At 37.2% G+C, this 18,290-nt stretch overlaps 1 protein-coding gene across 1 annotated transcript in view; it reads left to right on the forward strand.

Annotated features, from left to right (window-relative positions):
* LAMA2 (laminin subunit alpha 2) overlaps window positions 1-18,290 on the forward strand; it is a 600,504-nt gene that overhangs the window by 276,489 nt on the left and 305,725 nt on the right. Inside the window, exon 12 of the mRNA XM_029943224.1 lies at window positions 1,641-1,814. Coding sequence (XP_029799084.1) covers window positions 1,641-1,814 — 174 coding nt within the window. The remainder of the gene's footprint in view (window positions 1-1,640; window positions 1,815-18,290) is intronic.

The following is an 18,290-nucleotide window of genomic DNA, read 5'->3' on the forward strand; positions in this document are numbered from 1 at the left end:
CTTCCAAACACCCCTTCTACCAAAATATTATGAATAGTCTCTGATGGCGCTCTCATGTCTGGATTTGAATCTATATACTACCAAATATAATGCTTTCAGAGTAGATTGCGTGGAACCAACAGCAAGCAGACATCTAGCTCACTTCCTCCTGTTTGTAGAGTTTCACCCCACCCTCTAGACTGCTCCATTAATGTATCAAAATTTCATGGTTAGCAGAAGAGCATTAGTGTCACTCAACCTTGGTGTTCAGCATCTAGGTCTGCTGATATTTGCATTTCTGTCAGCCTTCAGCTAAGAACTTCCTCTGAATCTCACTGGGCTGTCCTAGAATGCCAGAAAGATGATGTTGGAAAGGAGGAGAGAAGGAAGTAGCATCTATCTGAAGGTCTAGCTAGCCAATATGTTTTTATTTGGTCTTTCTCTTTGGACCAGGACAGTTCCAGCAACTGGACGGCTTTGGGAGAATCAAGTGACCTCTACATGAAAAAATTTTAAAAATATTTCATCCACATGTGATCACCATCACTATTCTGTTCCCCATCACCCACAACACTAAGCCACTCACACACATCTAAGTAGGCCCCTGGTGGCCACAAACCTCAGTATCTTGTGCTTTGTCCCAGTTAGGTGAGACAGTCTAAATTAGAATTATCACTGGATGCCCACTCCTGGCCAGAGTCTAAAGATGGAAAAGCAAATCGTCATGTGTTTCCTAATTTTTCCTTTAAGGCTCCTTCCTTTTCTGGGCCAAGGATCTAGGCTATAAGTTCCTTCAGTACTCTGACCCCATGGGATGGACTAGGTATAGTATTTTGAGCTGTGACCATAGCAACAGGCTGGTGGATTCAAATGTTTTTAAGCCTCAAAATTGAAATTTACTTAAGGGGAAGGGTGGAAATAGTAAATGAAAAGCTACCTTTCAGGCACTAGCATATTTTATTTCTTCTCTTCCTTTGCTTTACAAATATATGTAATGCCTTTTGAAATATTATTTTCCATAAGCAACAGGAAATTGTTAGTGAAGTGAAAAATAAGAAATTGAGAGTCCACGTATATGATAATTTGTATAACATTATAATCACTGTGTAACTTTGAATGAATTTCTATTTTTTAAGACAGAAGTATTTGGAATAATAATTCCTTAAAAAGCATTGAATCGGGGTATCTGGGTGGCTCAGTCAGTTGAGCATCTGATTTCAGCTTAGCTCATGATCTCACTGATCATGGGTTTGAGCCTCACGTTGGGCTCCGTGCTGACACCTCCGAGCCTGGAGCCTGCTTCAGATTCTGTGTCTCCATCTCTCTGCCTTCCCCTGCTTGTGCTCTCTCTCTCTTTTTCTCAAATATAAACTAAAACATGAACAAAAATTTAAAAAACAATGGATCAATAAAACTAGATTATTACATATTACTATCCAATCTCCTAGAATCATCAAGAAAACAAGGAGGATCTATAATGAGTACGTATGATGAGTTTCACATTTTCACAACTCTTACATTTTTTGAAACTTTTATAGTTTTAGGTTTGTTTTTGTTTATTTCCAAAAATGGACACTATACGGAATATGAAAGAGAAAGAAATGGATATGACTTTTGCTTTTGTTTTTCCTAAGTAACGATGATTGTCTATTTTCTGGAAGGTACAAGATATGAGAGGCTGGTACCTGACTGACCTCTCTGGGCATGTGCGAGTGTCCCCCCAGCAGGACGACTCGGAGCCGCCTCAGCAGGCCAGCATCCGCAGTGTGGAAGCCCAGCGTTCCCTGTCACCAAGGTACTACTGGAGTGCCCCACCTGCGTATCTGGGAAACAAAGTAAGTCCATACGGTGCTGGCTTCCTGCTACTTCTCTTTAGCTCCTCAATAATGAGTTTTATTAAGTATTTCTTTAAAGAAAGGTGAAAACAAATTTATGGTGTGTTGTGTTGCCAGAAGCAACTAAATCAGTTTTAGTTGGATATTTCTCCCAGGATCCATGGGAGAAGCATGGGCTGTGATGTTCCTAATGCACAACTTTACATAGTCGGTGTTCTATACTCACTTATTTTTTGGCAGTGTCCAACTCATTTTCATGCTAACTTTTTGAATGAATGACTAAACTAATGAAGACTCTAGGATATTTTTGCAAATCATCTAAGATGACTTTGCAAAGCCAATTATAAATATTGAAAGAAGCTGCGTTGCATTTACTTGAAATAGCTGTTTTTCTAGAGTTGCCTATGGTGGGATGCTTACTGGAGTTTTCCTCATCTGTGTCTATTTTATTTCAAAACTGATATTCAAGAGAGCTAATTCTTCTACCTTGTATGAATGTTAATTGGAAATGAAATGTATCACATAACTAACTTAATGCTTGCCGTGAAGCCTATGTAAACAACATATTTCCTAGAGCTCTGAGAGAAATCTACCCTAAAAGAACTGCCAGATTGAAAGCTCATTTGTTTTAAAGCCCACTACACACATATAAAAACACACACAGATAAACAAATGTAGCAGCCTTGGAAATGCAGGTGCTTTTTGTTGTTGTTCTATTATGGATTAATTCTACCTAGATAGGTGCCTTGGCTTTTATCATTTTATTGAATTTTATTTTGCCTAATAATTTGTTGGAAACCAAATTTGGTACAGTAATTCTAAATGTTCTGCTTATTCTGTGTAAGTTAATACCTTATGAGCTGGTGGTTACACCACCCATCACATCAGAAACTGCAACAGTCACAGAAAAATCCCTTAGCAAATAGATGCTATGTAAGCCTCTCACCTATAGGATTATTGTGTTACTTTGGAAGAAGTTTTTTTGATTAAACAAGCAAAACATAGGGGCCCCTGGGTGGCTCAGTTGGTTAAGCATCTGACTTTGGCTCAAGTCATAATCTCACGGTGTGTGAGTTTGAACCCTGCACCGGGCTCTGTGCTGTCAGTTTAGAGCTTGGAGTCTGCTTCAGATTCTGTGCCTCCCTCTCGCTCTGCCCCACCCCCACTCATGCTCTGTCTCTCTCTCTCTCTGTCTCTCAAAAAATGAATAAATGTTAAAAAAACTAAAAACAAAAACAAAATGTATTTACTGTTAGTGGTTCTCTTGCGTGGCATAAGACTATTGAGAAGAAAAAGTAGTTCACATGTTAGTAAATGGAATTGGTGGCTGTAGCTAATTAAAAAATTTAACTAGTGGCTTATTATTTTTAATTTTTTTAATGTTTATTTTTGAGAGAGAGAGACAGTGACAGAATGTGAGCAGGGGAGGGGCAGAGAGAGAGGGAGACACAGAATCCAAACAAAGCTCCAGGCTCTCAGCTGTCACCACTGAGCCCAATGCGGGACTTAAACTCATGGACTGTAAGATCATGACCTGAGCTGAAGTTGGATGTTTAATTGACTGAACCACCCAGAAGCCCCTCTTTTTTTTTTTTCAGTGTTTATTTATTTTTGAGAGAGAAAGAGACGTAGTGTGAGCAGGGGGAGAGGCAGAGAGAGAGGGAGACACAGCATCTGAAGCAGGCTCCTGGCTCTGAGCTGTCAGCACAGAGCCTAATGGTGGAGCTCGAAGTGACAAACTGTGAGAACATGACCTGAGCTGAAGTCAGATGTTTAGCCCACTGAGGCATCCAGATGCCCCAACTAGTGGCCATTTTCTTATTTTCAGTAGACTTCTAAATGCTATTATGAAAAATGCATTAATGAATAAAACCCATTTTTCAATGAATATGTACTATAAAATAGGCAGTGTGTATTGCATAAAATTCTACAACTATAATAAAAAATCCAATTAAACTTATACTTTTGCAAGGCCTTTTACAACAAGAAGTCATTCCCTCTTGTTCTATTTTGGAACCCCCTGTATTCCCAACAAGAATAAAATAGCACATAAGACTTGAATGTCCACAGCTTAAAACTGCTAAAGCAACAACAACAAAAAAGATATATAAGCTGCCAAAATTTTTTCCCTGCTCTGTTCCGAGTTCCGAGTTCCAAGAAGAGCCTTGGGTCACAACTAGATGCGTTTCAAAGGTCTTCTTTTTCTTACAATGGTGAAACGTATTTAAGAAGAGCTTATAATAGAATATTCTTTACCACATTTTCCATATTTTTTCTTGGGTCATACGCTTTTTCTCTCTGTTGGCTGAAAATCAAACTGACATGAGCATGGAAAGCAAATGGGATATTAAATAGCACCAGAGCACAGAATTTGGACATCCTGTACTAGAAGTTGGTGCCCAAAGATAACTTCCTTTATCCTGGCTGAGCTCTACCTTATAACCTCCCACAACGAAGCACTTCACATCCCTCCACAGATCATTTTCACTTCAAAAAGCTGTGCCTGCCTATGCTTCAATTTCCACTCAGTGAACAAAATAATGGTAACAGGGTGTGCAAATTGTTTGAATATGGAAGACATTTTTTAATGTAATGTGGGAGCCCTTGGTGGTTTACTGTCAGATATCTCAGTATGAATGAAACAATTTGCCTAAATAACTGAACCATATAAATTTTTGATACTACAATAATACTGCAAGCTCTCGCAAATTACCACAGTACATCTTAACTGCCATGTCACATCACGTAAATTATAGTCATGATGACATGCTTAGCTTGGTTGATTTAATATCTTGCTAAGGAAATGGAAAATTGTGGGGCCTTGTTTATAAATTCAATAAAGCCACTTCTCTAAATAGTTGAGGCTAAATTCTTTACCAGTAATTGCTGTTCAGATCAGAGCCATTGCCAGAATCTGACAGAAATAGTCTGTCAAGAAACGAGTGCATCTACTTAGATACCGAATTTCATTTACACCCATGACCAGGAGGCCGTGGGTATGGCGTCCCGCCTCAGCTTTTTTAGTGCTAATTCCTAAGTCAAAAAATATTTATGAGATGCTATTAGCCTTGCTAAATATTTGTATTACCAAAATTTTCAAACATTTGCCAAATCATTTGGTATAAGGCTACTTCTAACAGAGGGAGAAGTGCTATGCATATTGTTATATTGAGGATGCCACATGTCATTCCTTTATTTTTTTTTTTCAGAACCTGACTCCAAATAATAAAACTGCTCTCACATGGGGTACACTTTGCTGACAGAAAGGCCCACTGATTGTGATAAAAGCCAAGAACTCTAGACAGTCTAGCAAAGGAGTATTTCTTATCCTAAGACACACTTTTATTAATGGCAGACCCTCTTTGGAGTATGTGGGGTGAAGGATAGTCATGAGGCCTGCAAAATCATAGCACATTTTTATACTGCCCATTTAAATATTTCCACAACCTCCCTTATGACTTAATGCCTCAATAGCAATCTTGAAAATGTTTTCTATTTAGCACAATTGGCACAATCCAGTGTTGGTTCCCCCTCACCCCTCATTCTAGAGAGTCAGAGGATTAAGTCAGGCACCCAGAGGGTTGTATGAGGCAGCATTTCATTTTCAAAATACTTGGCGAATGTTAATGCTTGCTTATAGGGCATTGGTTTAAGCACGGGACTAGGCAGGAATGGAAAGATCTAGAGGGCAGAATCCTGCTGGTTTGCTACACGCTACAGCTGTTCAGAAACAGTTTGGGTATTTCAGAGTTGGAATAATTTACTGCTTTAGTAAACTAAGTGCTATGGGAACATTAAAATAGTCATTTACTTAAGGTTGCCCTGGTGGTCTGAAATAGTGCCACTTCCAAAAACAATTCTCTCCACATCTGTAAAGTTCCCTGAGAATCTGGCCTGGCCTGTCTGCTCTTCCCGCGTTACCATTAAGGTTTACGATTCTGTCTCTGAGCATTATTAAATTAATCTTATGTGATTTGTTTTTCACAGGACAATGCTTGTTTTCTACAATAGTACATTGTCTTTTTCTGTCTCTAGCATAGAGAAGCTTTTAAATAGTTTCCTTTAGTTGCCAAGAGTACCTATAGCCTAGCTTAAGATGCCCATTATGAGTCTGCTTAGAAAATAGCATCTGGCTTCTAAAAGAAATCTCTGGTACTTTTTCGTTGTGCTTCCTTGACTTTCAGTTCCATCTTTCAGAGCTCACACTGAAGCTGTGGATTTGAAAGAGATTGACATTTGAGATTTACAGGATAGGGTCCTTCTTGTCACATAAAAGGAGCTCAGCAAGTACTTGGTGATTAATGCTACATACTCAATAACAAACACAACAGGGTTTTGTTTTTTTTTTCCAAATAGAAGATGGAGCTATTACTTATTTGTTTTTTTTGGTTTTTTTTAAAGTTTTTATTTAAGTTCCAGTTAACATACAGTATAATATTAGTTTCAGGTGTACCATATAGTGATTCAACAGTTCTATACAACACCCAGTGCTCATCACAGGTGCACTCCTTTATCCCATCACCTATTTAACCCATCTCCCCACCTACCTCCCCTCTGAAACCCATCCATTTGTTCTCTATAATTAACATTCTGTTTCTTGATTTGCCTCTCTTTTTTTCCCCCAGTGATCATTTGTTTTCTTTCTTAAATTCCTCATATGAGTGAAAGCATGACTCTAGACTTAGGATTTATGTCAAAGTTGAAAAGTGATTTCAAACATGGTTTAAAAAATTAAAAACTAATAAGCATGACTCACTCTCCTTTGAACAGCATAATGCGTATTTGTGACTTCTAATTATTCAAAAGTAAAGGTCAAACCCTATTCCCTCCTCCTTCCTTCAATTTAAATATTGGATTAAATGGGTTAATAAGAAGGTTTTGTATATGTGGAGAATGGCATAGCCATAAACGTAAATAGGACAAATCAACTGTGCTTGAATTTTTATTCCATAAATCAGATCTCACTGAGAATGATTTGGTGGGGCGCCTCGGTGGCTCAGATGGTTAAGCATCCGACTTTAGCTCAGCTCATGATCTCATGGTTCGTGGGTTAGAGCCCGTGTCAGGCTCTGTGCTGACAGCTAGCTCAGAGCCTGGAGCCTGTCTTCAGATTCTGTGTCTCCCTCTCTCTGAACCTACCCTACTCACACTGTCTTTCTCTCAAAAATAAATAAAACGTTAAAAACAAGAGAAAGAAAACATTAAAAAAAATTATTTGGTAATAGAGTAGTACCAAGAATATTTACTGCCTAGAACTAACAAAATGAATTGTTAGGGGGACATGAAGAAATATATTTATTAAAAACAAACAAAAAGCCAAGAACTCACTTGTTGCCCATACCTATGGTAAAGTCTATTATGCAAAATTATCCCACCTTAAAGGACTCAAGGTCAAACATGTATATCTCCCAATCTTATCTGATCTTATGGTAAGAGTATCTTAATATTTTAAAAATTAAATGCTTAAAACACTAATTTTAGCTTTGCAAATTATTATATAAAGGAGCATTTTAATATTCATACACATCATTCTGTTTGTAGCACCTTATAATGAAGTAGAGTGAGGACAAAGATTACTTTTTCCAATTGAGCAAATGAACATGTACTAAATAGGAGAGCATTTAGTTTAACAGCAATTTGGTGGTAAAAATTAAGGAGTTTATTTAGCAGTAATATCAATCTCAGTTAACTTCAGGGTAGTTACCAAAAAGCAACAAGTGAAACAATTCCTGGAGCTAACACAGAGCTGGTAATAGTTCATTTTTTCACCAGCTAAAATGGACCATCTTTATAATGGAGAGGACATCAGGAAAAGTACTCACAGAGTATTTTAGTAGAGGAGTAAATTACTCCTACACTATGGGCTGCTCTAAGTTCACTCTAACAAATATTAAAACCAAATCTTAAACCAACTTACTCCAATTAAATTAACTACATGCCAGAACAAAGTCGAATACTACTTAATTACAACAAAATTCAACACCCAACACTGTAAAATCAACATGTCCAGCATCAAATCAAAAATTACTAGGCATGTAAAGAAGCAGGGGCATATGAACCATGACCAGGAAGTAAATCAGTCAATGAAAACAGATCCAAAAATGGCGAGAAAATCTTTCCAAGGCATATCTCAATTGAATTATTTAAAAAAAAAAAAAAGATGAGAGAGACAAAGAGAAAATCATAAAAGCAGCCAGAGAAAAAAAAGGCACAGCCTGTACAAAAGAACAGAGATAAGAAAGATAGAAGATTCTTGTCAGATATAATACAAACCAGAATACAGTACACAGATATTTTAAATTTTTGGGGAGGAAAGAAACAACAACATACAAAAAAAAAAAATCAGCTTAGAATTCTTTAGCAGGCCAAAATATCCTTGAAAAAGGAAAGCAAACAAAGAGTTTTTCAGAGAAGTAAAGGCTGAGCTACTTTTTACCAACAAATTACCCTAGGAGAAATGTAGAAAGTTCTGGTGAAAGGAATGTGAAGCCATATGGAAGTTTGTCCCTACAAAAAGAAATTAAGAATATCCAAAACAGTATAAAATAATGTTTTCTTCACTGATTGCACCTAACACAGGACCTCAGGCTAATCATCTCTGTAGCCCCAGGGCTTAACACAGTGGTTACTGAATGAATAACAAAACACACAAACTTAAATGGAATTTCAAGTACTTTTTGTATACACTTTTCTTTGAAATTATGAAAAGGAAGACTATGCCATAATAAGAATGTAAAAGCTTTTCCTCCTTCAACCCCTATTCCTCATCTCCAAACCAAAGAAAGCAAAATCACCAACTAGAAAATTCTAATCAAATCCTAATGAAAAACTGCATTTTTCTATATCTTTTTAAATAACACTTCATATCACATTTTGTGTACAGCTCAGGGGAGAACCCTGGGGCAGGGATGAATTGCTGGTTCTGATACACTAGCCTGAGCTCTTGTGGGACAAATTCCCAGTATTCTTTAGTAGGTCAGTGTTATGCCACTTTAGAACTTATCATGGCTATAGTGTTCTTTACATACTGGGTTTTTGTCTATTGTTTCTTGTTAATAGTGGAAAGGGCAAGTTTGTAAGGAAGGATGGTAGATAGATATGCATAAGAGGAAGATGCCATAGAGACACGGAGAGAAGATGGCCATCTATAAGCCAAGGAGAGAAGCCTGGAACAGATTCTTCCTTCACAGCGCTTCGAAGAGCCCAGTACTACTACCATCTTGATTGTGGACTAGCAAAGTCAAACATTATTTGCTTTCTTTTTTCATTTTCATGAGAATCGGTTGAAAGGGATTAATTAAGCCAAGAGAAGTCATGGTCAGTTATTCTTAGCATTTTTGTCCTTATGCCTTCTACGGATCTGATTCAAATTCTGGATATCTACCTTGTTAGTTTCATGATCTTGGACACATCCCATAACTTAGTTGAGTCTTCCATTATCTGCAAAATAAGAGTTCTGGCCTTAGAATTGTGCAAAGCCCTTTAAAACACTGTTAGCATGCAGAAGCTGTTCAATAAATGTCAGTGTCTTCATGAATTTCTATAGTTGTACACTGTAGGAATTTATATGTATTGGAGGTAGTATTTATATCAATTAAAGATGTTTTTGAAGAACACTTTGACCCCTATGTATTGCCATCTGACAGAGCATCTGGTGGTAGTAACAAGATAACATTAAATATAAAAATGGACAATCAGAGAGAGTTCATTTTAGTAAGTAAGTAGATTGCATGACTTAAGCAGCAGCTTGGCAGATGTGGAAAAAAGATCAGATAGCTAGCTTTTTGAGAAACCTGCAGAGGGTTTTGCACTTTATCTTGAAGGTACCAAAATAAAGCTAACAATCAACTCCTGGCTTTGTGTCTTTCAAGGAAAATAACTTGATATGTATCTTACTATTTCTGCTTCCCTGAAGGCCCAGTATGTAAAGGAATTTGCAATGTCTACCCATCAGTAATTGATTAGAGAAGTAAATTTTATCAGCATAATAAGCACAATCAACACCCTGCGCTATAATGTCATTAAGGTAGTCATGAAGATAGATCCCAATTCAATATGACTGGTGTCCTTACAAAAAAGGAACATTTAGAGACAGGAAGAATGCTATGGGACCATGAGGACAGCCAGCTACAAACCAGAGGGAGGACTAAAACACATCCTTCTCCCACAGCCTCAGAAGGAACCAATCTTTCCAACACCTTTATTTAGGACCAGTCACCTCCAGAACTCTGAATAATGAGTTTCTGTCGTTGAAGACACTCAGTTTGTCATACTTTATTATAGCAGTCCTAACAAACTGATACAAATAATAAAACATCAATTCTTTTTAAAATCCCACACTTTTTATTGTTTTAATTTGTAGCAAACAGAAGGCTAATCTAATATCTAAAGAGGTTATAGAAATTGATGAGAAGGGCCAATGGTCCAACAGAAAAATGGGCAACAGATATGAACAGTTTATAGAAAAGGAAATACATGCTATATGCCTTAAACTTATACAGTGATGTATGCCTATTATTTCTTAATGAAAGTGGAAAAACATAAAACATTGTTCACCTGAATCAGTATGATTCAGGAAAAGAAAGAGAACAAAATGGACAGCACCTATTACTGAGACTTTAAAAAGACAAAGAGCCTTATGTATTGGTAGTGGGAATATGCATTGATTCAATCCAAGAAAACCAATTTAGAAATCTTGACCAAAGTTACATGTGCACATGTGTTTATATATTTATCTTCTGAAAATTTATCCTACAGGCATGTATAAACATAAGAAATCCAAAGTCATTCATTTAAAAATGTTTGTGAATGACCACAAAAATGTCTATCTCTGAGAGCTAATTAAATGAGTTTGGGGACATACATGGACTCAAACACTATCAAACTTTAAATAAGGAAAGAAGTTCTTTGTATGCTACTATGGAATGATCCAAAATACATGCTTAAGTAACTAAACCTGGAAGTGGAATTATATGCACACATATATATGTATGTTTGTGTGTGTGTATATAAAATACTGTATATATATATGTATATATATATAATAGTGTGTGTATATATATATATGACTACCATGTGTTCAAAAAATAGTACAGAACAAGAATATATATTTATAATTATAAAGTTATTTAACTATTTAGAGTCACAACTAGTATTTGAGTTGAGGTGACTTTGCATCCTGAGACTGTCTATGCCTTCTGTGAACAGAGTATTGTCAAAGATGTAAGATGTGATATTTTAACTAGAACAGCCTTTCTTTTAGTTTATTCTCTTATAAACTAATGCTTCTGATTCTAGATTTTCTTGTAAAAATGACTGTTTTAATGTGATTATTTAAATAAGTATTAATTGCCCCAATCCGATAAGATAAAAATTGGTTGTCATGCTTAATTCACCACAAGGATTTGAGTAGCTCTCTTCTCTTTCCAGATAGTTTTGGAGAATCCTATTGTCAGCAGTGCCTACCAAAGAAGCATAAAGTTTACATTTTTATTCCTGAGATTTTCTCATCACCAGCAGTAGGGGTTGAGTTTAAGCAGGTGCTATCTTACCTTACTTTTCCAGAAGTTCTTCTTCCATTTCCTGGGTATGAGATTCCAAGTAGCTGAAATCCAGCATTTGTCACATGGAAAAAGGAGCTATGTGATAAGACCCCAATCTGAAATGTGATGAATTATTAAACAAGTAGTTTGTTGGGTGATTGAAAATTACCTGCAAAAGAGTGCTTATCTCGTTGAGACACGTCAAAAGCTAACGGAATTGAGCCAATTAGACTGACTGTCTCTTCAATGAGTTGTGACCTCTCGATGGTAATAGCTTATTATGATGATAAATGAACCCATCTCTCCAACTGAAGCCTGAGTACACACTTCAGCAGTTTCCTTGAATCATGAGGCCATTAACTTTCAACTTCAGATCGACACCAGTGACAGCCACGGGAGCAGAGAGCATTCATGACTAGACACAGATGATTGTTTTACTCCGATGAATATATTTACAGCTATATCCAAAGAAAAGGGACCTCCTGTATGTTGTGTGTTCACACCTGAAATATTTACCATATGGCATTTCCTTTATTAGGAAGAAGAACTACTTTCTGGCTATATCATCATTCCAAGATGACTAGGTTTTTCTCTCCCCCACCCCCCACCCCTGTTTTTATTTGCTGTTTCCAATGCTTGAGTCCCTTATTCTTGTTGGTCTCCTGATTGAGAAAATTTTCAGAATAAAAAAATATATTTCTGATATTGAAGGCACTTGTAATATACACACAAGCATATACATTTTTTATTTATGAGCATGTATCTTAAATTAATCAATTAAATCTCATTAAATTCCATAGCTTATATTTCATGTGGGCTGGGGGAATTACTGAGACTCTCTTACTTGTAGAGAACTTCTGTCAAGATTGTTGTTTTAAGAATCATGCAAGTGTAAACACTTTAATTCTTGGTTTTTTTTTATTTTAGAGAGATGTCAAAAATTCTTTAAGTGGTTACTGAAGCTTGATATCAATTTTCTTATTCTGCTATAGTGATATTTTGGTTTGAAGAGAATTAAAGGAGAAAGCATTTTTATTGTATGTATAACAAAATACAATCTCCTAATTCCTCTTAAGTATCAGACAGGTGTCAGCTGCCAACTCCCCAAATATATTCTTTAAAAACCTGTTAACCAAGCAAAACTACGTTTATGAAGTTACTGCAGTAAGAGGAACACCCAACACTCTGAAAGTGTTAGTAGTGTCTCAGAGGGTAAAGATCTGGGGAGGGTATTCCCAGTTTTTAGGGAAGAGGTTGGGTAATTTTTAAAAATTTTTTAAATGTTTTATTTATTTTTGAGAAAGAGAGAGAGCGAGAGCGAGCAGGGGAGGGTCAGTAAGAGAGGAAGACACAGAATCTGAAGACAGACTCCGGGACCTTTAGCTGTCAGCACAAAGCCCTTCACAGGGCTCAAATCCACAAACCATGAGATCATGACCTACGCTGAAGTCGGACACTTAATCAACTGAGCCACCCAAGTGCCCCAAGGTTGGGTGATTTCAAGGTGTTTTTTTCACTAAAGGCAATTGGGCAGAGTTTATGATGCCATAGCCTTGGATTTGTCAAGAGTGAGTGAGAGTGAGACCAGAATCTTGAATCAAGTATGTTAAATCAAGTGTTATAGACTACTCATGTAATTAGTCTAAAAGAAAGCCAACTTAGATGGATCACAGTCCATGAATCAGGTTTTCCTGGAGCTTTTTTGGAGAATGGTTTAAAAACAGGGCTTGGAGAGGTACCTGGGTGGCTCAGATGGCTGAGTGCCCAACTTAATTTCAGCTCAGTCATGATCCCAGGTTGTGGGATGGGGCCCCACGTTGAGCCCTATGCTGAGTGCTCTGCTTAAGATTCTCTGTCTCCCTCTGCCCCTATCCCCTGCTCTCTAAAATAAAAAATAAAAAATGTGGTGCAAACATGATAGATTATAGATTATGTTTTTTAAGCTGAACATGTGAAACCCATTATCATGTGAGGCTCAATCATTAACATGTGATTTTTTTTTTTTTGATGTGAGGACAAAAGTGCCATTGACCAATGTACTCTGGTGTGCGCTCTCTCTCTGTCTCTCTCTGTCTCTCTCTGTCTCTCTCTGTCTCTCTCTCTCTCTCTCTCTAAAACAAAAAAGAACAGAGAACAAAAGAGAATAGAAGAGAATCAAATTAAATTGGGTTGGAAATAATGCTTGTTCCCAGCAGTAACACAAGGACAGAGAATTGCATTGACTAGTTCTCACAGATAGTAGCTGTGTGATCATAGCATAGTTAATTAGTTTTTCTGTGCCATTGTTTCCTCATGTATAAAGTAGAGATAGTAATACCCACTTCACAGAGTTATACAAGACAATGCTTTACGATAAATAAGAAGCACTCAGTACTAGCTATTATTATTAACTCCAGCTGGGCCTCATTTGAGGTCAGACATATTTCATTGCAAATTTAGAAGCATTATACATACATAGGAAGGAAAAGAATGAAGGAATAATGTAAAGAAGAAAGGAAGAAAGGAGAGATGAGGAAAAAAGAAAAGAAAGAAAGAGCAGGAAAGGGAAAAGGATAGAAAGAGTCAGTTCACATTAATTTTTAGTGTATTTTGATTTAGATAGTAACTGTCTATAAGGACCTTTCTCTTTTTGTCCAAATTTGTCAAGAGGTGGTCTGGTCATCAAGGAAATGCCTTTTCTCCAGTTTTCATCTGGGGCTGGATGTGAAGTAATCATCAGCCTTGGTGTTCTAGAAATAGGCCCTTTATGATGAAATGGCACTGGAAATAGCCCACGGGTTAAAATCTTTGTAGGCCATCAAAGGTCCCTGAGGCTATTTACTGCTTCAAGCTCATTTTTACTCATCATCACAAGAAAGGAAATGAGTAGGACATTGTTCTTCCTACATGAAATAGTTTTAAATTAAGATGTGACAGTTTTGTAAAAGAGTCAAAATGCTTTATTTTGCTTTCATTTTCAAAACAAATTCAGAGATAAAATTTGGTTATGTTAACATCCAGTCATGATTGTGCTCTGGATCAGAAATTCTTTTGAAACTTTACACGGGAAGCGATAGAGGGATTTCACTATCTAGCAGATATTTGGAGGATGATGGGTGGAATAAGTGTTTGAAACAAGAAACAATTTTCTGTTGTGCCAAATACATGAACTTTGTGCTCAGTGAAAGAGGTCTAGGCCAAGGAAAGTGCAGCAGTCTGTGAATGAACCCCATGCCAGGCTGATCCCATAAGACTTGGCAGGGATTGACTTTGACCCCAGGTATAGTGCAGTCTTTTGACTTAAAGGAGGTATGTCAAGTTAAAACGTTCAGAAAAACCATTAGGCAAACATCTTCTTTTAAAATCTAGTTATGGCTGCAGTGGTCTCTCAAGTATGGCAGTCAGACCCCTGTGCATCAGAGTCACCTACGGTCTTTCTTGAAAGTGGATTACTGACCCCCATTCTGGATTCACTCGTTCAGAAGATCTGTGTGAAATGTATGGAAATCTGTACTTTTAATAACTTCCTCAAGTGATTCTTTACCCATAAAATTTTGAGAGCCACTTGTTTATGATTCCTTTGAAAAATTCCTGATGCTCAATTAAGCATTTGTAGGTTACTCCAGAGACTTAAATTCCCAACACTTAAAAACAAAAAAAGAACTATGTAGCACTCCTTAGTCAGGGGTTGACTTTCTTACTGAATAATTTAACCTGTATAAAGAAACCCTAAAATAACCCTATCTTAGCCGCAACAAAATATATGAATCCAAATCTATTTATCCATCTCGTTACAAACAAAAACACACACAACACACACACACACACATACACACAAAGTGAATCTTAGAAGATGTTTTCTTCTGTAATTGGACTTCTAATATGTACTGCCATTAATAATTGGAATGAGGACACTTGGCAGCACCAGGACACAACATGAAGGTTAGGACACTTTCAGATTCTAGAAGAGATTCCAGCTCTCCCTGAATATGTGCTAACAGCTTTGCCATTTGAGCTCTGCTAAGCCACTAGACAAGTAAAACCACAGGCAAGACTCTCACTGAGCCTCAGTTCCTCATTGGTGAAGTTGAGGGAGGGAGGGTAAAAATATCTTAACAGCAGAACTTATTTTTCAAACAGAATCTAAATTAGAATGTGCAGAAATAAGTGGTTCAGGTGGGTGATGGGCCAGTGCTCGTCACAGTGGGATATAAGAATGATGCTAATTTCAAAGGTTTTACTGGAGAGGCTGGTTCTGGTTATAGTGAACAAGGGGGTGAGGAGTTCTGTCTACAATAACTACATCTATGACCTCAGCTGTGGTTTCCCCTAAAGAAACATAGGATTTGGAGAAACATGGTATGAAGATAAGCCAGATGCATTAGAGGGTCTCTTGCATATTTAAAAGTTTATGATTCGAACACCAAATAGAATCATGCAATCAGCCAACTACTAACAATGAAATCGTAGCTCTACAAAGTATAATAAAGTGACTACATGACATTAATTGAAAAGAAACAAATGTTTCTCAGCTGAGCTATTGTCCATATCCAGGTGCGTTGATGGTCCACAAGCCCAGTCATAGAAAATGTGAGATGTGTCAGAGCAAAGCAACTAAAATGATTCAGGACATGGAACAGTCAGTGTTCAGCCCACATTATTTCTTACCTAGATTACAGAGAAAGCCATTGAACTTTCTTTCTACCTCCAGCTTCCCCAATCTAATACTTTACTCACATTTTTGATCAAGGAAGATCTTTGCCTCTATCAGATTTGATTGCCTCAGTCCCCTGTTTAAAATCCTGCTCTCTTAAGGATACAGTGAAAGCTCTGTGACCATTCTGGACTACTAACTCAGGAAGAAACCTGTGGTCCAGCTAACAAAATGCCTGTATGTATCCCATTCTCTGTCATTCTTTCCTATTATAGAGTTTTCATTTTTGCCTGAAATTTCCTTCTTCCATTTTTCCAAGTGACTACCTTCTATTCATCCTTCAAAATGCAGTCCAAGCATTGACTTCTGTAAGAAACTTCTCCATCATTTCGCCCAGCACTGGCTGAATTAGGCCTCTCCTGTGCTCTTCCTCTGAGATCTCCTACCACCCAGCGTGAGAAACTCCTCCCTCAACCACGAGTTTCTAGGTGCAGCTAGATTCTGTTCACTTTTGTTGCTGCAGTACCTACCAGGTTTCTCTGGACAATGTAGGAGCTTAAACATTTCCTCTTGGGTGACTGAGTGAATGCTCTGTTTGAATGATAATTATTTCTATTTCTATAGAAGATGAACAAGAGGAAATATTGGTAGCAATAAAAAATAAAACTAAATAAAAAAAACTGAAACCTTAGAGAAAGTACTTGGTTGCGTCTTTTTCAGAATTGCCTGTCTGGATTTTCCAACTATTTAAAAAAATGATTCTGGGATCATGTAAGGCCACGTCCATTCAGAGCCAGGCAAAGGGCCCAAACAGTCTGCCAAATTCTTTTCCAGCCTTCAAATTTTATGAGCCTGAACAGCATTGTTTGGGTAAAAGTCTTGTTCTTGTGCATCAGGAGGAAGTTAAGATGTTTTGGATATTTACACAGAAACAAAGAATTTCAGAACTGGCAAGAGCTTGAACAATATTCTATTAAGTGATTTTCACACTGTATTCTGTGTGGTCCTTGTGTGCTAGGGCAGGAGGTATAAAAGAACAGATAAGGAGCCCCTTTTCCCCTTGAACTAGACTGCCTTTGTCTATTTTACGTGTTGAAAGTACGTGGAATGGAATGTGGAAACTGAGACCCTGAGAGATTAAGTCACTTAGACAAAGACATATAGCTTCTCCAGAGACAAGGCTGACATTAAGTTTATGAACCCCTGCCTCCTACTATTGATCTCTTTCCTTTTTTTTTTTTTTTTTTTTGTGCAAGGCATACAAAAAGTAGGCTATTTAATTTGTGGTCTAGGTACATGGAAATCATGACACTTGTTTTTAAATATCAGTTTAGAGTTCACGCCATCAAATTAAAGAAGTTTGTTAACTAAGTTTAATTTGCTTTCCCTAGGAAAACAGCTGCCTTTCAAGATAATAAAATAAACATGTATGATAATATTTGGTCAGCTGTGGCTTTTAATTTAAATGTTTGACTTAGTGCAGTTTAGTCTGCTGGATTCCAAAATATTCTCTGCAAGAGAAGTGTACACATGTTGAAGCTTTTCAAATGTTTATTGTGAAGTTGTAGGTCTGGCTGTCTTTCTATTGCACCGTATCCCCTGAGAAGACAGGGCTCTGCTTTGGCAGCACATATTTTCCAGTAGACTTGTTCCTTTCATAATCTAAAATATTTTTAAAGAAATGACAAATACGGGGTAGGCCACTTTCTTCTTCGCTGTCTCCATAGTTCTGCCTTTTCTAGAATGTCATGTAGTTGGAATCACAAAGTATGTAGCCTTTTCAGATTGGCTTCTTTCACTTAATAATATACAATTAGGATTCTTTCATGTCTTTTCATGGCTTGATAGCTCATTTCTTTACAGTGCTCAATAATGTTATGTTTTCTGGAGGTGCCAGGATATAGTCATCTGTTCACCTACTAAAGGGCCTCTTGGTTGCTTCCAAGGTTGGGGGATGATGCATAAAACTGCTATAAATACTGGAGTGCAGGTTTTTGTGGAAAGATATATTTCAGTGGGAACCTGAATTTTCAATTCCTTCAAGTCATTTGGGAAGAGACTATTTAATTATGTAAACGCTGCCAAAGTGTTTTTCCAATATGGCAGTACCATTTTGCACTCTCACCAATGATGCATGAAAGTTCCTAATGCTTCACATCTTTACTGGAATTTGTTGTCAGTGTTTTGGACTTTGGCCATTCTAAGAGGTATATAGTGGTATCTCCTTGTTTTAATTTGTGATTCTTAATGATGTAGGATGTTGAGCATATGTTTATATGCTTATTTGCTATCTGCATACAA

The sequence above is a fragment of the Suricata suricatta genome, chromosome 7 (assembly GCF_006229205.1).
Source record: "Suricata suricatta isolate VVHF042 chromosome 7, meerkat_22Aug2017_6uvM2_HiC, whole genome shotgun sequence".
Classification (NCBI taxonomy): Eukaryota; Metazoa; Chordata; class Mammalia; order Carnivora; family Herpestidae; genus Suricata; species Suricata suricatta.